This window comes from Pinus tabuliformis, chromosome 5_1 (genome assembly GCF_031772625.1).
Source record: "Pinus tabuliformis cultivar Carrire ecotype Pingquan chromosome 5_1, CPIR1, whole genome shotgun sequence".
NCBI lineage: Eukaryota > Viridiplantae > Streptophyta > Pinopsida > Pinales > Pinaceae > Pinus > Pinus tabuliformis.
This window is the reverse complement of record NC_142305.1, coordinates 952,750,411-952,769,869: the sequence shown is the minus strand read 5'-3', so window position 1 is coordinate 952,769,869 and position 19,459 is coordinate 952,750,411. Positions and strand designations below refer to the sequence as shown.

General features: G+C 37.4%; 1 protein-coding gene across 7 annotated transcripts in view; it reads left to right on the top strand.

Annotated features, from left to right (window-relative positions):
- Nucleotides 1-19,459, top strand: part of LOC149167927 (uncharacterized) — a 451,255-nt gene that overhangs the window by 345,666 nt on the left and 86,130 nt on the right. For 4 of the 7 annotated variants that reach the window (XM_089433245.1, XM_089433241.1, XM_089433244.1 and 1 more), the window contains 2 exons: nucleotides 15,203-15,670; nucleotides 15,979-16,051. In XM_089433245.1, coding sequence (XP_089289371.1) covers nucleotides 15,203-15,670; nucleotides 15,979-16,051 — 541 coding nt within the window. Of the gene's footprint in view, nucleotides 1-15,202; nucleotides 15,671-15,978; nucleotides 16,057-19,459 lie in introns of all 7 variants that reach the window. The other 3 variants (XM_089433243.1, XM_089433246.1, XM_089433247.1) reach the window with 3 other exon arrangements.

The window sequence follows — 19,459 nt, the reverse complement described above, 5'->3', positions numbered from 1 at the left end:
GGTCCCAGGGCTTAGGTGGCATTGGGATCCAGGAAGCTCTATTGATGGCAGGATTGGTCAGAGGATTATTTGGGATCCAGGTGGATCTATTGGTAGCAAGGTGAGTTGGAGGTTTGTGTGGGATCCAGTTATTGAAGGATCTATTTATACCTTGGTGGCACAAAGGCATGGTGTGGCATGATGGTTTGTATGGGATATTGATATCAGTGTGTAGATGACATTGTTGTGGATAGATGCAGATTGCTTGAGGGCAAGCAATCTTGGGGCGGGAGGACTTGTAATGTCCCCATTTTCAGTTTCCTCTATAGTACAGCCAGGATGGGTTTCCAGGGTATGTGATGGGCAGGTCGTTGGAGTAGGAGTACATCATCCAAGGTCCTGTAGTGGTTTTGAGGAGTTTTATGGGATTTGATGGCGTTTGCTTGGCATATTCTATCATCAACACAACTTGCTTTTGGTTCCATTGCATTTTGATAATCCCGTAAAATGGGGTTATTATTGAGCCTGTTTAAATTAATTATGCTTAAGGTGTCATTTCAGGAGAAATATTTAATAAAATACCTTAGTGTAATAGCTCGTTGGAACCAGGACGAGACAATCTACTGGATGGGATGGTGAAAAGTGGATTACAGTGACCAAGGAAAGGATGGTGAGCAATTTACCATTTTCCTAGATTAAAAAGTGAATTTAATTGATCACTTTAGTTAATAAAAAAGGGAAAAGTGTTAAATGGAGAAAAAGGCCAAGTGACTAAAATAAAATAAAAGTCACTTAAGAAAGGGGTTAAGAGGAGAATCTTCTAGAGCAGGAAAATAAAATAATAAAATAAAGGCTTCTAGAAGGTTGGAGAGAGATCCATCAAATCTATAAAAGGAGGAGAAGCAAATCATTTGAGACATCTTGGTTTGGTTGATTATTTGTCATAAAGAGGTTTCGAACACAAAGTTCCTAGCTTCAGCAAGCCCCAGGACAAAAACCCTTGGGTTTCCATTGTGTTGGATGAAACCCCAACACTCCTTGAGGAGACTTCATCTAGAAGTTTCACAGAGCTTCATGATATTGGAGTGAGGATCATTCAAATCCTCAACTAGTGCTTCATTTCTCCTTGTTCCATCTCAGCTACTTGTTGTAATAGCATATATCATATAATAAATCTGAGTTTTCAACATTTGTTCCGTCTTCTCTAAATTTGCAGTGTTTCTCATTCCAGTTGTTTCTACAATTTTGGAAAAGTTGTCGTGGTTGTAAGTTTTCAAAATTAAAGGAATTAAAAATAAACAAAACATTTTATAATATCCCAGAATTGTTAAAGATTTATCTATTTGGGATATTACAAATGTATCGAATTATTGCTTTTAGGTCATGGTAAAATTGTGTCATAATTTGTGAAAAATTAATTGAATTGCTATCTAGATGAATATTGCATACGTTATTCATGCATAACATGTGAAGAATAGTCCTAGTGGTGAACTCATTGTAGCTCTCCCATAAAAATCCATTTTTCATTGAGTGGGTAAATGCTTGAAATTTGCTTTGCTAGGGCATCAAATTTAAGGCTCCTTGAAAACAAGTTTAGCTAATCTAAATCATCCTAGTCTCCATTCTCCTAAGGAAGAAGGCATTAGTCCAACTTGTTGATGATCAATCTCATATTTTATCCATCTTTTTTCTCTCTTAAATTTGGTTTCAAGGCTAGATAAGGGATCTAGGGCTTGGTGTGAATTTCTAGGGAGGGAGAATTTTGGTGTTTGGAGAGCCTAAACATCAAGTAGGTAGGGTTTTCCACAAAACCTATAAATTTGGTGAGCATCCTCTCCAATTTCATCCATAAATTCTCTTTCCCTAGGTGTTTTTCCTAAAAGGGAAATCCTAGATTTTCTTCCCTCAACTTAAGGACTTTATTGAAGGTTTCATGAGCCTTGGCTTAGCTAACATACATTGTAAGAAACCTTTTCGCTTTGCCTTGACCTTGAGTTACGCCAACATTTATCAAATCAATCAAACCCTAGGTCTTGAGCCCTTCTTTCTAGGTTTCTTCATAGAAAGCGAATTTCTTCCTTGCGAAGCTTTGGACCAAAATTTTGTCTTTCTTCAAGTCCTCCTAGCGAGATCATTTCATACCTTACACTTAGAATACCTATTATAAGTGATCTTTCTCCTATTGGGTCTCCCATCGGTGAAAGTACATAAAGAGCAAGGGGTTTTGGCTATGGTGACAGTGGGCCAATACACCATTGTTGCTTGTAGGTCTAGTTTACACCTTGTAGGGTTTCCTCTCCAAGACCTACTAGATTTTGCAGCAACTGGTTGGAAGTGGCGATCACCCAAATCTCCAATTTGGTCATGTTGCACACTTTTTGTCAAAGTTCCAAGGAAGCAGATTTGCCAATGGTTTTTCAAAGGATTAGATCATCAATCAACTATTTATTGAGTCTCTGTAAACCCATTCTGCAAATTTGTAACATAAATTATACTAATAAGATCATGTATGTATGTAAGAACCTAGGTAAACCTACAGTTTCATCCTAGGAGGTTTTTTGTCTCACTGATTCATTTGTGTTTCAATACACAGATGGTTGGCAGATTTTTTCCCTCCAACCTCACCCTAAAGCTAGGGTGGAATTCTTCATCAAAGTCTTAGGTAAGTCATAGTGTTTTAGTTGAGTGTTATGTAAAAGTGATTTGGGAATAATTTAAGCTAATTGGCTAAATTATTTTATTACAAATCACTTAGTCCACTAGATCATATTGTGTCGTAAAATTGGGTATGTAATTTGAGGGTCTAAGTCGAATGGGTATTCCCCCTTTGAGGGTTGAATTTGCAAAAATCTTATGTAAAAAATATTTTAGTGCATGATCCCTCATACTTAAACACCATGGTTAAAATATTAAAGGGTGGAAAAAATATTAAATCCCTTCAAGTGTCAATTAATTAAATTTTTTGGCAAAACTAAATTAAAATCTTAAGCCAAAAATTTAATTAATTAGAGTAAAAAATAAATGTCTAGAGAAATTAAATTCTCAAAGTGGAAAAATTCTGGGGTCTCAAAGGAATTAGTTTTTGGAGGTCTTCCACCAAGAGAATATTGAAAATTTCAAGAAAAATTGGACCGTTGGACTTTGGTGCATAAGACAAAGTCAATTTTTTAAGGAAATTAGCTCAAAATAATTAATTTTGAGCTAATTAAAAATGGTTTAAAAGAGAACTTCGAAAATTCCTCAAAAATAATTATTTCAACGGTGGAGTTTAAAAGATGATCAAATATTTTTCGACGATCGAGATTGCTTTGATGAGGATCAAGCCAACTAGCCATTATTTTTCTACTTGGAGGATTTATCTATATATAGAGAGTCATTTGAGTCTCAAAGCCATCTGATTTTTGGCTAAGAGAATTTTGTAGAAAAGTTGATGTAATGTTATTGTCCCACTGGGAACATTTTTTGAATCATAATAAAGACTTTGGGGTGCAGTTCATGGTGTTCAGTGTTCATTGATTTGTGGAATGTGCTGGGTACGGACTTTTCTATATTGTGCTTAATTACTTTTAAATGTTTGTTTTTCATTAGATGGGGATAAGAACATTCTATTAATAGATTTTGGGTCTATTTTAGGTTATCTGATTCGCCATATGACTAACAAGCTTTCTTGAGAAAAATATATAGTGTTTGCAGGTTCCCTAGCAGGGAAAATTTTAAGAACCACCATAAATTTATATGTATAATAAATGGGCGAATCCCCACGATACATAAGAAAAATGGGAGGCGATTTTATCACTAATATAATATATATATATATATATATATATATATATATATATATTTTTGGCGAATCTTTCACTAAATTATAAAATCTTGTAAGATCTTGGAAAATCTTTCACTGAATAATAAAACATTGTGAAGTTTTGGTGAATGTTTTGTTAAAGTATGAAACCATATATGATAATAATAAAACATATTCATTAAACTGTAATATACTAACATACATGTTTGGAAAAAAGAAACATAATTTTCACTTCCTACAAACAATGTTGCAAGTTTTAGTGGCCATGTTTGTCATGGTAGGAGAGATTAATGTTTTCTCTACCACTTTTGCCAAGCTATCAAATTTCTTTCTTATTCCATAGACTCCAACTGCAAGATAAAAAAAAAAACACATCAAGTTTGTTTACCCCAACACGCCAACAAGTAGCAAGCCCCAACTATATAATATAATGAAGTAGTAGGTATCCCAAAGGCTTGAAGGGGATCTAATGGAAAGAAGTGACCGTTGTCAGAAGCCTTCCAATCAATATATAAATATATAAATGTAGATTTATTATTATTTTAATTGGAAATCTTCAATTAAATAATAAAATTTAATCATATCTTTCCCAATCTAAATTTCTTATTAGCATAATTCACTACCTTCATACAATTTTTAACAGTGTTGTAACATGTGGATTAATTTCCTTTTTGGTGCACAATCTCCGCCTTTTAGGACAATATGGTGCAGTGACCCAATCCCTACAGATCATTACGACAAACTGAGAATAGCAGAGAAGATGAAAGGTTGTACAAACTAGCATATTTTTCAAACAACTAATCTAAGATCAGTACCTTAACTTTTTCATGAAGATATCATATTGAGAATGTTTGAAAAATGGTGGGAAATCTGGGCAGCGACTATCTCTCTTCTGCGAGGGTGATGCGGAAAGAGTTAAGATTTCATTGTTTTGAATTTTTTTTTTGTTAAATTAGAAAAACCAATATTAATGGAGATATCGATATTTTTTACTAAATTTTGTGAAGTGACTAAATGTAGCTTTAACCATTCACCTTAAGAATTTTTTTACAATATAATTTCCTAAGTCTATTTAATATCTTCATTATCATAAAAACCAACCTATATCCATCTTAACTCCACATCTACCACTCTTAGAGGGATGAAATCTATTTATCCCTCCCAGCACTTGGTAGACACGGAATTAAGATGGATCTAAGCTGATAGAATTTTCCCTTTAAATAGTCTATGCTCACATGAATACCATGGTATTACCATGGGTCAATACCATAGGTTATCATAAACCTGGAGCTTAAAAACTACTATTAGTAATTTATAAAAAATAATAAAAATAATAATTGATTTTTTTATTTTTTATTTTATTTTAACCAAGTTAAAATGTTTAAGTGACATTAAATTAGAAGATCCATTTTCACTCTTGATCTACCAAGCCCCGAGAGGGATCAAATATTTTTTCACTCGCTATTAGTTTGCATATCATGATATTTGATCCAGAGTAATGATGGATCTATGCTAGTTTAATTCCCCCCTTTAAATAGGCTGCATTCCATGTGAATACCATGGGTCAATACCATGTGCCATCTTTATTTTTATTAATACTAATATTAGGGTTTATAATGTTTTTTTGCATGGTATTAATAATAATTTGGCCCATGGTATTTGGCTCATAGGCTTCACCTAAATATAACACATTTTTTGAGTGTTCGTAAATAAGAGGTGGCTTATGGAGTAAATATAAAAAATGTTTTATTTATTTACCATACCTCTCGTTTATTTATATTTTTATTAATTTACCATACCTCTTTTATAAATATGGTATTTGGCCCATAAGATTTCAATTAAATAAAACCTCTTTTTTGAGCCTTCTTAAATAGAAAGAGGGTTATGGACTAAATATAGAGAGAGGTTTTATTTATTTACCATATCTATAGTTTATTTATATTTTTATTTATTTACCATACCTTTAAAGTATAAAAAGAGGTTTTATTTATTTACCATACCTCCACTTTATTTATATTTTTATTTATTTACACGCTTGCGTGTTCATAAATATAAGCTGACATATGGAGTAAATATAAAAAAATGTTTATTTATTTACCATACCTCTCGTTTATTTATATTTTTATTAATTTACCATACCTCTTTTATAAATATGGTATTTGGCCCATAGGATTCACTTAAATGAAACGTCGTTTTTGAGCCTTCTTAAATAGAAAGAGGGTTATGGACTAAATATAAAAAGAGGTTTTATTTATTTACCATACCTCCACTGTATTTATATTTTTATTTATAACTATCATAAATACATTTTCTTGAAAATGAGGGTGAATGGAAGATTGTAACTCCTAATTTCAAGGGCTAAATTTACTTTTTTTACCATCCCCCTTAAAGTAAGGTGGGCTAACCTCCATACCTAATTTTTTTATAAAATAAATTTGAGGCGATTTGTAACAATGTACTATGATACAAAATATTCACCCAATAAAAATATAAAACCCCTTAATTTAGCCCAAGGGCGAAAATTCGCCCTTAAAATTTTCCATGTTCCCCAGCCCTTGTGCTCCAAGTTCACAAACTATGGACATGAATTGACCTTGTTTGGAATTAAAATATTTGCTGTGGTTTATCTAACTTTGCTAAGGTTGTAGCATGCATCTAATTTCAAAAGTTTTGTTAGCCATTTATCAAAGAAAAACTCAAAAAAAAAAAAATTTCTCAAAATTTATTTTAAAACCCTTGTATATTTGTAAATTTTGTAAATAGATTTGTATAATAAATTTGTAAATTATTATTTCTAATTAGGGTTTTGAGATTTTTGTATATATTGGGGTTTTGGGTATTTGTGAATCTATTTTTGCAAGTGAGATCAAGTGAAGAAAGTTGGAATAGAGCTAGATCTAGGCCCTTGAAGGTAAGATCTAGTCTCCAAATATTTTGTAGGGCCAACCACTGAAGAATTTGCAGTAAATTTCAAATCTGAAGCAAATTAAAAAAAAATTGGTTGGGGTTTCAAGTTTCAGCCCTCCCGAACCCGGATCCAACCCCTCTAAGGACAATGTCTCCCTCCTTAGCCTCTACGTCAGCCATTTAGGCCCCTGCGTCATCTTTTTAGGCCTCCCAGAGGCCAGCGTCAACCTTTTGAGGCCTCAACCTCCTCTTTTCAGCTTTGCGCTGAGGGTTTTAGGCCTTCTAGGGCCTACTCGTGGACCCTAGGCCTTTTGGCCCCCCTCCTTGACCTTGGACGACGGCCTTAGGGTTAGTCGTGGGCTTTTCAAGCCTTTTCCCCCTCTTCCTCCTTCGTTCTCCTCTCCAACTTTCACTCTCCCTTCTTGGCTTCCTTTTGACCCCTTTTGATCCTCACTGATCCCTAAACCCTACCCGTTAGCCCTTAGAGGGCCTTCTTCCCCCAACGTCAAGCCTTCTTCGCCTTTTTCTCCTCTCTTCAGCGCTAATTTGACCTTTGTCCATTTCTGAATTTTTTGGGACTGAATACTTGGTGGATTTTGTAGAAATTTGGCTCAAAAGCTTGTGCGACAACTTCATTGCAAAATTTCGGCAAATTTGGGCAAAGTGATCTACAAGGCCTTGGGCCTAGGGTTTTCTCTCTAAACCCTCATTTTCTCATTGTTTTGCTATAGCTGTAATAACATCCTCATAACAGTGAATTAAGAGCCCTAAAAAACATATCTAATTGGTCAAAATACTTTAAAAATTGCATATTAAATTTTTCATAAATTTTGACCACTTGGGCATTGCATATCTAGCCTAGATCTACTTGTTACCTTGTTGGAATATCTCTACATTACTACGAAATCAATATGATATTTTCTTAATATCACATCTTAAAGCCCTAAAAATCTAATTTTTTTGTTTGTTTAGTGCCCAAACTGTGAAAATCTAACCAAACAATTATGAAATTCAAATGTGAAATTTGTTGAAGGTATTTGGATTGTGGTTGTTCTCACTGTGAAATTACCAAACCACCCTTTTTCCTCCCAGCCTATCTGGGGTCTACCTGTACAGTCCCTAGATCCAGAAGACAAATCTCTTGGCCCCTGTGTGCAAAATTCCAAGAACAATCAAGCTTAATCACTATGATTCTATTAGAAATTTCGGCTCAACTTCCAAAATTTTCCATAGTCAAAACCATACCCCCTTCAGTGTTGCTCAACTCCCTTATATGCCCAAATTTCACCAACTCCCCCCCTCCAGTCGTCGGTTTCTTATCTTCTAGCGTCTTCATTTTTTCAGTCGGTTCCCTTTAATGATATGATACGTAGGTGGAGTTTATTTATTTAATTTAATTAGAGTTAACATTATTTTGTTTAATTAAATTTTTAATTAATTTACTTTATTTATATTTTTAAATAAATTACCTTATTTAAAATTTAAATACATTATTTTATTTATTTTTAATCAATTAAATAAAAATTACTTCCTAATTCCTTATATTTTATATTTTCTTTTTATTAAGTATTATCATACATATATATGTATATAAGGGTGATATACATATTAAGTGTCTAATTTGATATATTCATTATATTCTGGTGAGATAGGAATTTATTTTGATAATCAATTCATTACCCTAACTTAAACATTTTACAATAAAAGTTAGTATGTATACTAGTGCAATACATGTGGTTCATGCATATGTAGCTATCATATGGATGCCTCTTATGCATGCTAATATTCGCATTCTGTTTGTAATTGTAGGTCGGTTATTACAGTTTGGTAAGCTTACTCTAAGGTTTAGGCATATTTTGGCACTTGTTAAAGCACTAATAACTCATTGTTTACACATTTACTTACTGCTGTAATAAGTGTTTCAGATCTGATATAACAGTTAATAATTCATCATAAGTGGACCAAAATTCACTAATTTACATTGGCAAGTCATTAGATTACTCATTGGTTATCTTATGATTCATATGTTTGGCAATTTCCTTGATTTGAAGTGAGATATTTATTGCTGTCCCATATTGCATCATAAGTAGCTCTTCATCATTTACTTGGTTTATAGTGGTTTATGTGTTAGGCTCTAACAATTGCTTGTCTTGTGATTGATTTTGAGAATTTGTTAACTTGGCACTAAAATCACTCACACATCTAAGTTCTAATCTTGTTAATGGTTTGAGTTACTTTGGGCATTTGAAATCTAAATTGAAGTATCTCTCTCTTATATGTGTCCAATTGGCATTATAACATTGGCATAAGATCATTGGTAATCTTGTTATAGAATCATCATTGGAATATCTTGAGTAATTGTGATTGGCATCTTGTGTTGATAACCATTGGCTAATTGATAAGTGAATAAGTGTTTTAAGTTCCTTTCATTTTTTTCATTGGTTAAATATCTTGTGGATTGATCTATTGTTGGCACAAAGTAAATTGGCACTTTCTTGGTTGTGAGATTGCATATAACTCATTAATAAGTACTCTTGTCATTAAGGATTCATCATAACTTAAAGTACTTAAAACATTAAGCTAATCTCAAAACTAAGAATTTCACTCATTATCATTGCATAAGCATTCTAGGCTTAGCTTGCATTAAAAACTTACCTCCAAACATAAGCTTGGTTGATAGACTCCTAGGAGAATCCTTTCTCATCGAGTTTGAGGGATTCAGCCCTTCTTAGTGGTTAACACAATGACCTTGCAGTCGTCAGAGCCATAGTCTCTATAGCGCCGGAGACACTCGGTGGTTGGGACATAGGGGGAGGTATCATTAATCAAGCCTTTGCTTGCTTCCTATTGGCTTCCATCCTACAACCTAATCTAAAGACTATTTTCAAAACAGTTAAGGGAAAGGTTCCATTTAGACTAGGCATATAATCTAAAACTAACCAAGATCTTTGCATCACACTTAGATTTTAGGACTTGCACTTCATATAGGTTAGTTATTCATCTAAGAAGCAATTGTCCATCCGATTACTTGACATTAATTTACAATAAGAAAGAATTATGACTCCATAAGGCACTGGTCTCATACTTAAATCTAATCTAATCATTGGTTTTTCTAAATTTAACCAAGTAGCTTGGCCACTCAACTATGTCTCCCGGACAAATTGGTTTCCAACTTGTCTCTCATCATCTCATTTCCATAGGAACTACCCCACATAGCTTACTGTTGGGACACAACTAAAATGGAGTGGGCGGGGATCAGAGTGACAGCCGACGCCCTAAGCAGTTGTTGCAGTGCCTGTACAATCTGAGCGACAACAGGGCCTTCATTTCTAGTGATGTAATGGAAGATCAAGACCTATTGTTAGCCATTTGCAGGGCTTTGTAACAGGTTCTCAGAACCCTATTTCATATAATAAGGCTGAATTTTGTTGAGTTTGCTTCCATTTCTCGTGTGTATTTTTGAGTTGTAGTATTTCATTTAATTTTTGGGTTTTCATTGCAAATTTGATTAATTTGTTGGCAATATCTATCGTGTGAATTGTGCGATTTTTATGCTATATTTTGGAATAAAAATGCATGGTATAATTTTTTTGAAGCAAATGCCCTATTAATTTTAATTAAATTAAAAAGGGATATTACAATAACCTTACTTAGAATCATGTTGTTGAAGTTTCTAATATTACTTAGTTTAGAAACCCTCCATGCACTTTATCTGATTTATTCCTACCTACTTGTTATTTTTCCTTAACAAGTTATTTACAAAATAAATACTGAAAATAAACACCAGTGCATGCTCAACATATTACAGATCAACAACTAAAAGAAACAAGAACAAACACACCATATGACACCATCTTAAAATAAACACCAGTGCATGCTCAACACATTACAGATTAACAACTAAAAAAACAAGAACAAACACACCATATGACACCATTATTTTTGGACCAATGTCCCCGGAAAAACCCAATGCGGGAAAACCGATGCAGCTATCTGAGGGTTTTTTTATTAAGTAATATCATAGTACACTCTGAGTGCCGAAATTGGCCTACCCAACAGAGAATTTCCTTAGTAGCTATACCTCACAGTTTGAGAGGAATCTCCTGGTTGAAATGTCGGAAAAACCCTTCAGGCAGCTCCTCAGCACAAAACTGCTCCTGCAATCCCAGCGTCTGCCTTAGCCCCTCTTTGTCTCATGCTGGCCCTGCGTCAGCCTTTCTAGGCCTGCGTCGGCCCCAGGAGGCCCTGCGTCAGCTCTAGGAGCCTCTGCGTCAGCTATGCTGGCCCCTTTGGTGCTCTGCACAGCACTTGGCTGCCTCTGCGTGGCCCTGCGTGAGCCCTTGCTGGCTCTGCGTCACTCTCCTTGGCTACTGCGCTGCTCTCCCGGCACAATCTCTGCCTTCTCTGTTTCTCTGTACTCAATGCCTCGCAACTGCTCTCTCGATCACTGATTCTATCTCTCTTAGAAAACCCCGCTCCAGAGAATAGAATGACTGATCCTTTGGTGTGTTCTCCAAGTGACCCTCAACCCTCCTCTTATACTTTTTCTGTTGACATCTCAACGACCAAGATTAAGTCCCTAATCAATGGTTAAGATTAGATCTGGCTTGATCCACGTCTGACTCCATTAAAAATATTAATTATTTTAATATCTCCTAATCTGTTTAGAATCTACCCAAACCCTTTCTGGGTATTGGAGATCTCATGTGCCCCAATCTCTCCACCAAATTTCGTGGCTAGAGCACATTCGATGCTACCCCAAATCAACACTCCCTTTTAGCGAGGACTCTGCTCTAGCAATACTCCTCACTGAGTATTACTCTGATCATCCAGCATCGGTACTTGTGCTGATGGTAGGCCTTCCTGCCCAACGTCCTCCGCACTACTGCCTCCTGTACTGCTGCCCATGGTTTGCCACTACCACTGTTGCATCTGTACGACATCTCCCTCTGCATCTGTGCTACTGCTAGTCCTTTCTCCCAACACTGCATCCGCACTGCATCTCCTCTCATCATGCTGCATCGTGCTGCCCACTGCTGCACTGCAATTCAGTTACTGAGAAGTAAGTAACTGATCTCCCAACTGACCTCCTTGTTGGGCTAGAGACACCCACTGATGCTAAAACTCCCTCTGCCGCTGACAAGTGCTCCCTCTCTGACCTCTGCACTGCTGCAACAACTCCCTGCATCTCGCATGTTGCCCACCTCTCTATGCCATCCTGCATTGGTGAAACACTCTTGTGGCTCTCGCACTACTATAGCCTGCTAGCTTTGCGCTGTCTTGGGACTCTTGCACTGTAGCTCTCTCTGTCGCCCCATCCGCATCCGTCTCTACCCACCCAGCCAGTCTTGCTACTCCTCGTCGGAGCTCCCGTAGCGAGGTCTAATCCAAGAGACTGGGAACGTCAAGGATCCTGCCCCTCATCGCCTTTAGTCCGTCTAACTACAGCTCGATGTCTCCCCACTTCCGCTCAAGTGGTGCGTGTGCACTAATGGCACAGTCATCGTCTGTCAAAACTTCCTTCTCTGCCCGTGTTAGTGCTGCCTTAGTCTCCGAAGACTCTCCCTTACTCTTCTTCCTTGGGCACTGGGTCGCATAATGACCCATCTCCCCACAGTGGAAACACTTGATCTTGGAGAGATCTTTTTTCTTCCGCTTTTCCTGCTTTCCCTTAGATGCTAGGGCCACATCCTCCTCCTCCTGCTTGACCTTGATCCCTTTGCTGCTGCTACCTGTCTTTGACTACCGTTTGATCTCTTCCTGGCGAAGAGCTGCCCACATCTCGTCCCAAGGTAGGAGAGTCCTTTTGCCAAGATGCTCTAGACAAACACTTCCCACTCTTCTGAGAAAGCATTCAGGGTTGTCCTCACCATAAGCTCCTGATCCAGTGTCGCTCCTATAGCAGTCAACTGATCTCTAATCTCATTCAGTCCTCCGAGGAAGGAGTCAATCGTTTTACCCTTCTTCATCTGATACGACCTCATCTGGTTCTCGAGCAACATTCTTATCTGCACAGAAGTATGCTGGTACAGGTTCTTGAGAGCCTCCCACATCTCAACTATCGTTTCCTTCTTGGCTATATGTGGTACCACATGATCCTTGACCCCATCAAGGATAATGCACTTGGCCCTCGCCATCGTCTCTTCGTACTTGTCATTATCATTTGGGTCGATTGGGATAGCTATTGTCTTCAAGGCGAAGTTCTTGACACAATTCCTGTCTAGCACTAATAAGATTTTGGCCTTCCAGACTGCGAAGTTCGATGCTCCATCCAGTCTATCCTAGTCTCTTACCCCATGAAGTGCCATGATGCTCCTCTACTTCCCTCCTGGAAGTTCTTTGTTTGACTCCTCTGAGTCTCTACTTCACGTCTGCAAGTTCTCTTCTGGACTCCCTCTGAGCCCTGATTTCCCTCCTGGAAATCCTTCTGCTGCTTGTCGAGTTGTCCCCTACTCTGATCGTCTTGTGCAACTGCACTGCTGATCCAGGTTCCTCGACTAGAAACCCTCGGTAACAACTCCTATGGCCCTGCTCTGTCAGGCACTGTTCTGACTACAATACCTCAATAGCTCCACTCTGCAATATTCCTGCAGCCTTCTAGACCCCAACAACTGCCTCTATGAACTGCGTCAGCCCCTCTCTGCCTCACGCTGGCTCTGCGTCACCCCAGACAGGTCTGCGTCAGCCCTGGGATGCCCTGCGTCAACCCTCTGGCCCTCTGCGTCAGCAACACTGGTCTCTCAGAGGCTCTGCGCAGCTCTCGGCTTCGTCTGCGTGGCTCTGGTTGGCTCTGCGTCACACTTCTTGGCTTCTGTGCTGCTAGAAATAACTTCTGTCACGTTGGGACAGCTGTTTTTTGCTGCTATTGCTCTGCTCGACTGATGTCTTTTAGTCCTCCTGTGATCTACAATCACGCTCTAATACCATGTTGAAGTTTCTAAGTTTACTTAGCTTAGAAACCCTCCAAGCACTTTATCTGATTTATTCCTAGCTACTTGTTATTTTTCCTTAACAAGTTATTTACAAAGTAAATACTGAAAATAAACACTAGTGTATGCTCAACATATTACAGATTAAAACTAAAAGAAACAAGAACAAACACCACACCATTATTTTTGGACCAATGTCCCCGGAAAAACCCAATGCGGGAAAACCAGTGCAGCTATCTAAGGGCTTTCTTATTAAGCAATATCAGAGTACAATCTGGGTGCCGAAACTGGCCTATCCAATAGAGAATTTCCTTAGCAGCTATACCTCACAGTTTGAGAGAAATCTCCTGGTTGAAACCCTGGAAAACCCTTCGGGCAGCTCCTCAGCACAAAACTGCTCCTGCAACCCCAGCGTCTGCCCAATCTGGACTACATCAGCCCCTCTTTGTCTCACGCTGGCCCTACGTCAGCCTTTCTAGGCCCGCGTCGGCCCTGCGTCAGCTCTGGGAGCCTCTATGTCAGCTGCGCTGGCCCCTCTGGTGCTCTGTGCAACACTTGGTTGCCTCTGCGTGGCCCTGTGTGAGCCCTTGCTGGCTTTGCGTCACCCTCATTGGCTGCTGTGCTGCTCTCCTGTCACAATCTCTGCCTTCTCTGTTTCTCTGTACTCAACGCCTCTCAGCTGCTCTCTCGATCACTGATTCTATCTCTCTTAGCAAACCCCGCTCTAGAGAATAGAATCACTAATCCTCTGGTGTGTTCTCCAAGTGACTCTCAACCCTCCTCTTATACTTTCCCTGTTGACATCTGAACGACCGAGATTAAATCCCTAATCAACAGCTAAGATTAGATCTAGCTTGATCCATGTCTTTTGGACCATTCTAACACAGATTCATATTAATACACATTAATATTTTATTTTCCCTAAGTTTAGACTTAGGGACTCCATTAAAAATATTAATTATTTTGATATCTCCTTATCTGTTTAGAATCTGCCCAAATCCTTTCTGGGTATTGGAGAACTCATGTGCCCCAACCTCTTCACCAAATTTCGTGGCTAGAGCACATCCGATGCTACCCCAAATCTACACATGTCTATGCTAATTAAGAATCTCTCTCATCATAGTTTTTGTTTGTTCCAGCCTAAGGAAATTTTTCTGCTGCTGCCTATTCTTCAGAGTGTGGCCCTTTGTATCTGTTATAAAACTTGGTGATACTACCACTGCAGCAGCTGCAATAGTAATTTGTTCTAATAAAACCAGAATCACTCACAATGATATAGGCTAATTGTGTGGGCTTTAGCTGCCTAGATAGGGGAGCCAACTGTCCAAGTTTATAAATTTATTATAGAAATATGATCCTGTGATTTGGTGGAAGGATGACAACCTAAAGGCCAGGTCAATGCCACTAACCAAACCATGGAACATTTAGAAGATTATATTCTTGTGAATTTTGGGGTGTAACTCCATGCTACTATGGTATTAGGCTCAGAAAATTTGCATTTGGATTTGTATTCATATTTAAATCATTATTGACCCTCTATTCATTTCATTGAGTGCAATATAATATATAATTTTCTGGTTTTCAGGTTATTTATGAAGATCTTCCATCAAATTTGTGTGCTATACGTGACCGTGTAGAAATTAAGGAGAATGCTGATATGAATCATTCAACAAGAAGTACTTATGAAAAAGGCCTATGGGCTCAAAATCAATATGGTGCTAAAGATTCAAATTTGCCAAGAAGAGATGAGACAACAAAGGGTTTGAATGTTCCTGGTGATAAACGTACCAAACAAAAGCCAAAGGTGCTAGGTCTTCAACAAGACATTGATATATTGAAATCTGAGCTTTCTAAGTTCATTGCAGAGTATGGGCAGGAAGGTTTTATGCCTATGAGAAAGCACCTTCGTCTACATGGCCGTGTAGATCTTGAGAAAGCTATTACTCGTATGGGTGGTTTTAGAAATATTGCATCTCTTATGAATCTCTCACTTGCTTATAAGGATCGGAAACCTAAAGGGTACTGGGATAGCATAGAAAATCTGAAACAGGAGGTGAGTTGGACATTCTTTTGATTTGTCAAATACTGATGTTCTGGGTATAGATTGTTATTGCAATATATAAGTCCAGATAAATATTTGTCGTTGATAACTTGATAAAGCTTTACAGACTCAATCTTTGTTGTTGATAAACAAGAGAGTCACAGACTAGTACTAAGACACCTTTATTTTCCTTTTTCTAATGCAAATCTTGTTTTCTTCCATTTATGTTTGAGATATTTATATGAACACATATTTCTTATGATTATTTATTTTGGTCTTCATCTCAGTGCATTTACTAATACTTGCTTTATTGTATTCAGGTCAGCCAATTTCAAAGAATGTGGGGTATGGATCCATCTTTAATGCCTAGCAGAAAGTCTTTTGAGAGGGCTGGTATGGTTGTATTTTTGCTTCTATGCTGACAGATGTTTCCTCCTTTTGTTGTCTCTCTCTCTAGTCTAACTGAACACCATGAAAATCCTTCCTCTCTTCCTGCAATTTTAATTGCTTTTATGAGTTAGTAAGTAGGGTAGTTTTAACTTTAAGGAATCCATTAACTTTGCCCCCGTTAATATTAATACTATATAATATTGTACAACTGGTTGACCTTATGGACATTTTAATCCCTCTCTCTCTCTCAGCCTAGTGGGTTAGCTTAATTGGTTCGAACAGACTATCAAGGTGGATTTCACTGTGAGTTCTTTGGTTCTACTCTGGCTGAGGTTCAAGTCTAGATGAGTCTGGCTGGGTTACCAACCGCTATTGTGATTGAGAGTGGGGAATCCCATGAGGTTTTCCTTGGAGAAATGATATAACATTGCTTATGTTATATAGAAAAACATATAATTAAAATTATAATTTGCTTGTCTATCTTATTGCTGGTAAGAATGCAGTGGGATCAAGGCAAGAACTAATAGAGATATTCGTAGCATCTTCTATTGACAAAAACCCTTAAACCTAACCTAGGTTGGATGGATACATGTACACAAGCAAAAACAGATATTGTATCTGAAACAAATATGGCATATTTTCAATAAATCGGGATATGATCTGGTTAGGATATGTCAAATACATAAACACATATACATCTATGTATCTATCTGTAGAGTCAATTGGGATTATCTTGAGTCTTTGGGAGGAATGACTATATATATATATATAGTCATTTAGGTTTATCTCAAGTCTTTGGGAGAAATGATTGTTATCCTCCCCACCCATGTTCAACTCCCACAAAATGACATGTTGAGTTTGTTAGTGTGCGGATTATGTTGAAATTCGTTTGCAAGCTAGAATTTCAGATCATGATAATTAATTGTGACTTATATGTGTGTGTGTGTGTGTGTTTCCTTGTTGCATTCACTTCATTTAATTATGTCATCAAGCAATTATACATTCAATTATGCAAGTATAAAGAAAGTAGAGGTCATAATGCACAAAGAGACGAGACAACCGATATTAGGCCAATGGCCAGGGTAAAACCAACGAGGGGAAAACTTAACAATCTTTTCCTTATAAAATCCTTGTCAACAAGAAAGAAATCTAAGTCATAGACAAACTAACCAATAGTACCTTCATAGCTAATCCTCCAAGTGCCAAGTCAGCCCTCCATCAAATCTCAACAACAGTCCACATGAAGTCTGCTACAAGATAGTTCATAAGTCTGTCCACAAGATGCCATCAGTCTGCCTTCAATAGGACCAAAATTCGGCCTATAGTCCAACCTCAGTCCATGGGATTTATGTGCTGCAGACAACTCGCATATAACAGAAGATTGTGCCTCATATAGCTCACATACCACAGAAGATAAGTGCCTCAGACAGATCTATTTTTGTCCGCCACAGACGAGATGCGAATTGGATTGAAATGGTGGAGTACAGGTGCCAATATATAGTGTTTTCCTTAGCTGAATAGGTACCTTTAATAACTGAGCCAACTTGTCTTTGGGAGGGCCGACTTGGTCAACTTGGGGACACAAAAAATTCACTTTTAAAATTCAATTTTTTTCTTTTGTAAATATAAATAATTTATTCTTTCTTGAGCATGTAACCCAGGCTTTTAACAAAATTATTTTGACCCAAGCATGTAAAAATATGATTGATAATAATTGTACAAATGAACAATATACTGTATACATTATGAAGATCGATACTAGTTACAATTTCAACATATTAGCAGCCTCAACAAGGTCCGGTCATGGCGCTAAGCAAAGCACACAGGAGATGTGATGTTCCTTTTTCTGGTAGCATGGTTAGGATGGACTTTCAGAGTTGGGGGTTGACAGGTCACAGGTGCAGGTTTACTTCACCAGCAGGCCCAGGGGCTTTTAAAGACATTTTATGGGGATTGGAGGAGTTCGCTTGCCATATTCCATCATCAGGATTGATTTCGCATAACTTGTTTCTCGTTCCATTCCATTTTGATAATTCCTGTAAAATGGGGTTATTATTGTGCCTAACTCTATTAATTATGCTTAAGGTGACATTCCGAGAGGAATACTTGACAGAACACCTTAGTGTAATAACTCGTTGGAACAGGAACGAGAAGATTTATATGATGGGATGTTTAGATGTGATTTTCAGTGGCTTGAGGAGGTATGGTGGCCAACTTATCATTTTCCCACATTAAAAAAGATATTTTAATTGAGAAAAATGTGCTCAATGATTAAAATAATAATAAAATAGGAGCTTCTAGAGGGGTCCATCAGATCTATAAAAAGAGGAAGAGGTGGCCATTAGAGGACATCTTGGATTTGATCTTTCTTCTTACATGAGAGGTTTGAGAATTCAGTTCTCTACTTCATTGTAGCCCCAAGACGGAAACCCTCGGGTGATTTAGTGAGATTGGGTGAGTACCCATCTCCCCTTGGTGAATTCATCCAGAATTCACAAGAGAGCTTAGAAGTGGCAGTTCATTTTAGTTTTGGAGGAGGATCAGTGCAACATTGGAGCAGATTCTTGAGGCCAGTTCTATCTCAGCTATATCAGTTGTTTCAGCATGTAAAACCCCCAGTTTATATATATTATAAATAAAGTTGAGATTATTTCTGCTCATTATGTTGTTATTTTGTTGTTCTATGTTGTTGAATTTTACATGGCAATGTTCTGTTAATGAATGGAAATTTTATATGGAGCATTTGTTGAGTTAAATTTTGAGAAGTTGCAAAAATTTGAGTTTGGGATATTACATTGGTATCAAAGTTGTGCATCCTGCTACCTTGAGGATTTATTGCAATGAAATGATATTTAAAGGTCCATGAGACTAAAAATAGTTTATGAGACCATTAGTTCCCTGTTTTTCTCTTTTTACAATTCAATCATTTTCCGATTCAAATTGTTGATGAGCTGGCCCAACCTTCCGACAATCCCCTCGCTAAAAAGACAATGCCAAGAAATTGATGCTAACATGTTCTCATAACTTTCTCTAATGTCTTTGAATGCATCACATTCCAAAATGAAATGTTTTTCTGATTCCACAGCCCCAGATGTGCAAAATGTACACACCCGTTCTTCCCAAGCTTCTTTAGGCCTTTTCCACCGTCCTGTTTCACATTGAAGTTGATGTGAGTTGGTCCTTAATTGAGCAATAAGAACATTTTCCCTCCACGAAATGCTAACTCCAATGAACTCTTTTTGTTGTAGATCACACGTAGGGTTGAATTTCTCAATGCAATATTTCTTCTTTCTACCCAACTCTTTTCCCCATACCTTTTTACGAAACTTCTCCATAACAAAATCCTTTAGCTCCTTGCTATTTGTGGGATAGGCATTGAGGTAGATATTCCATTTTTGCATCCATGTGTAG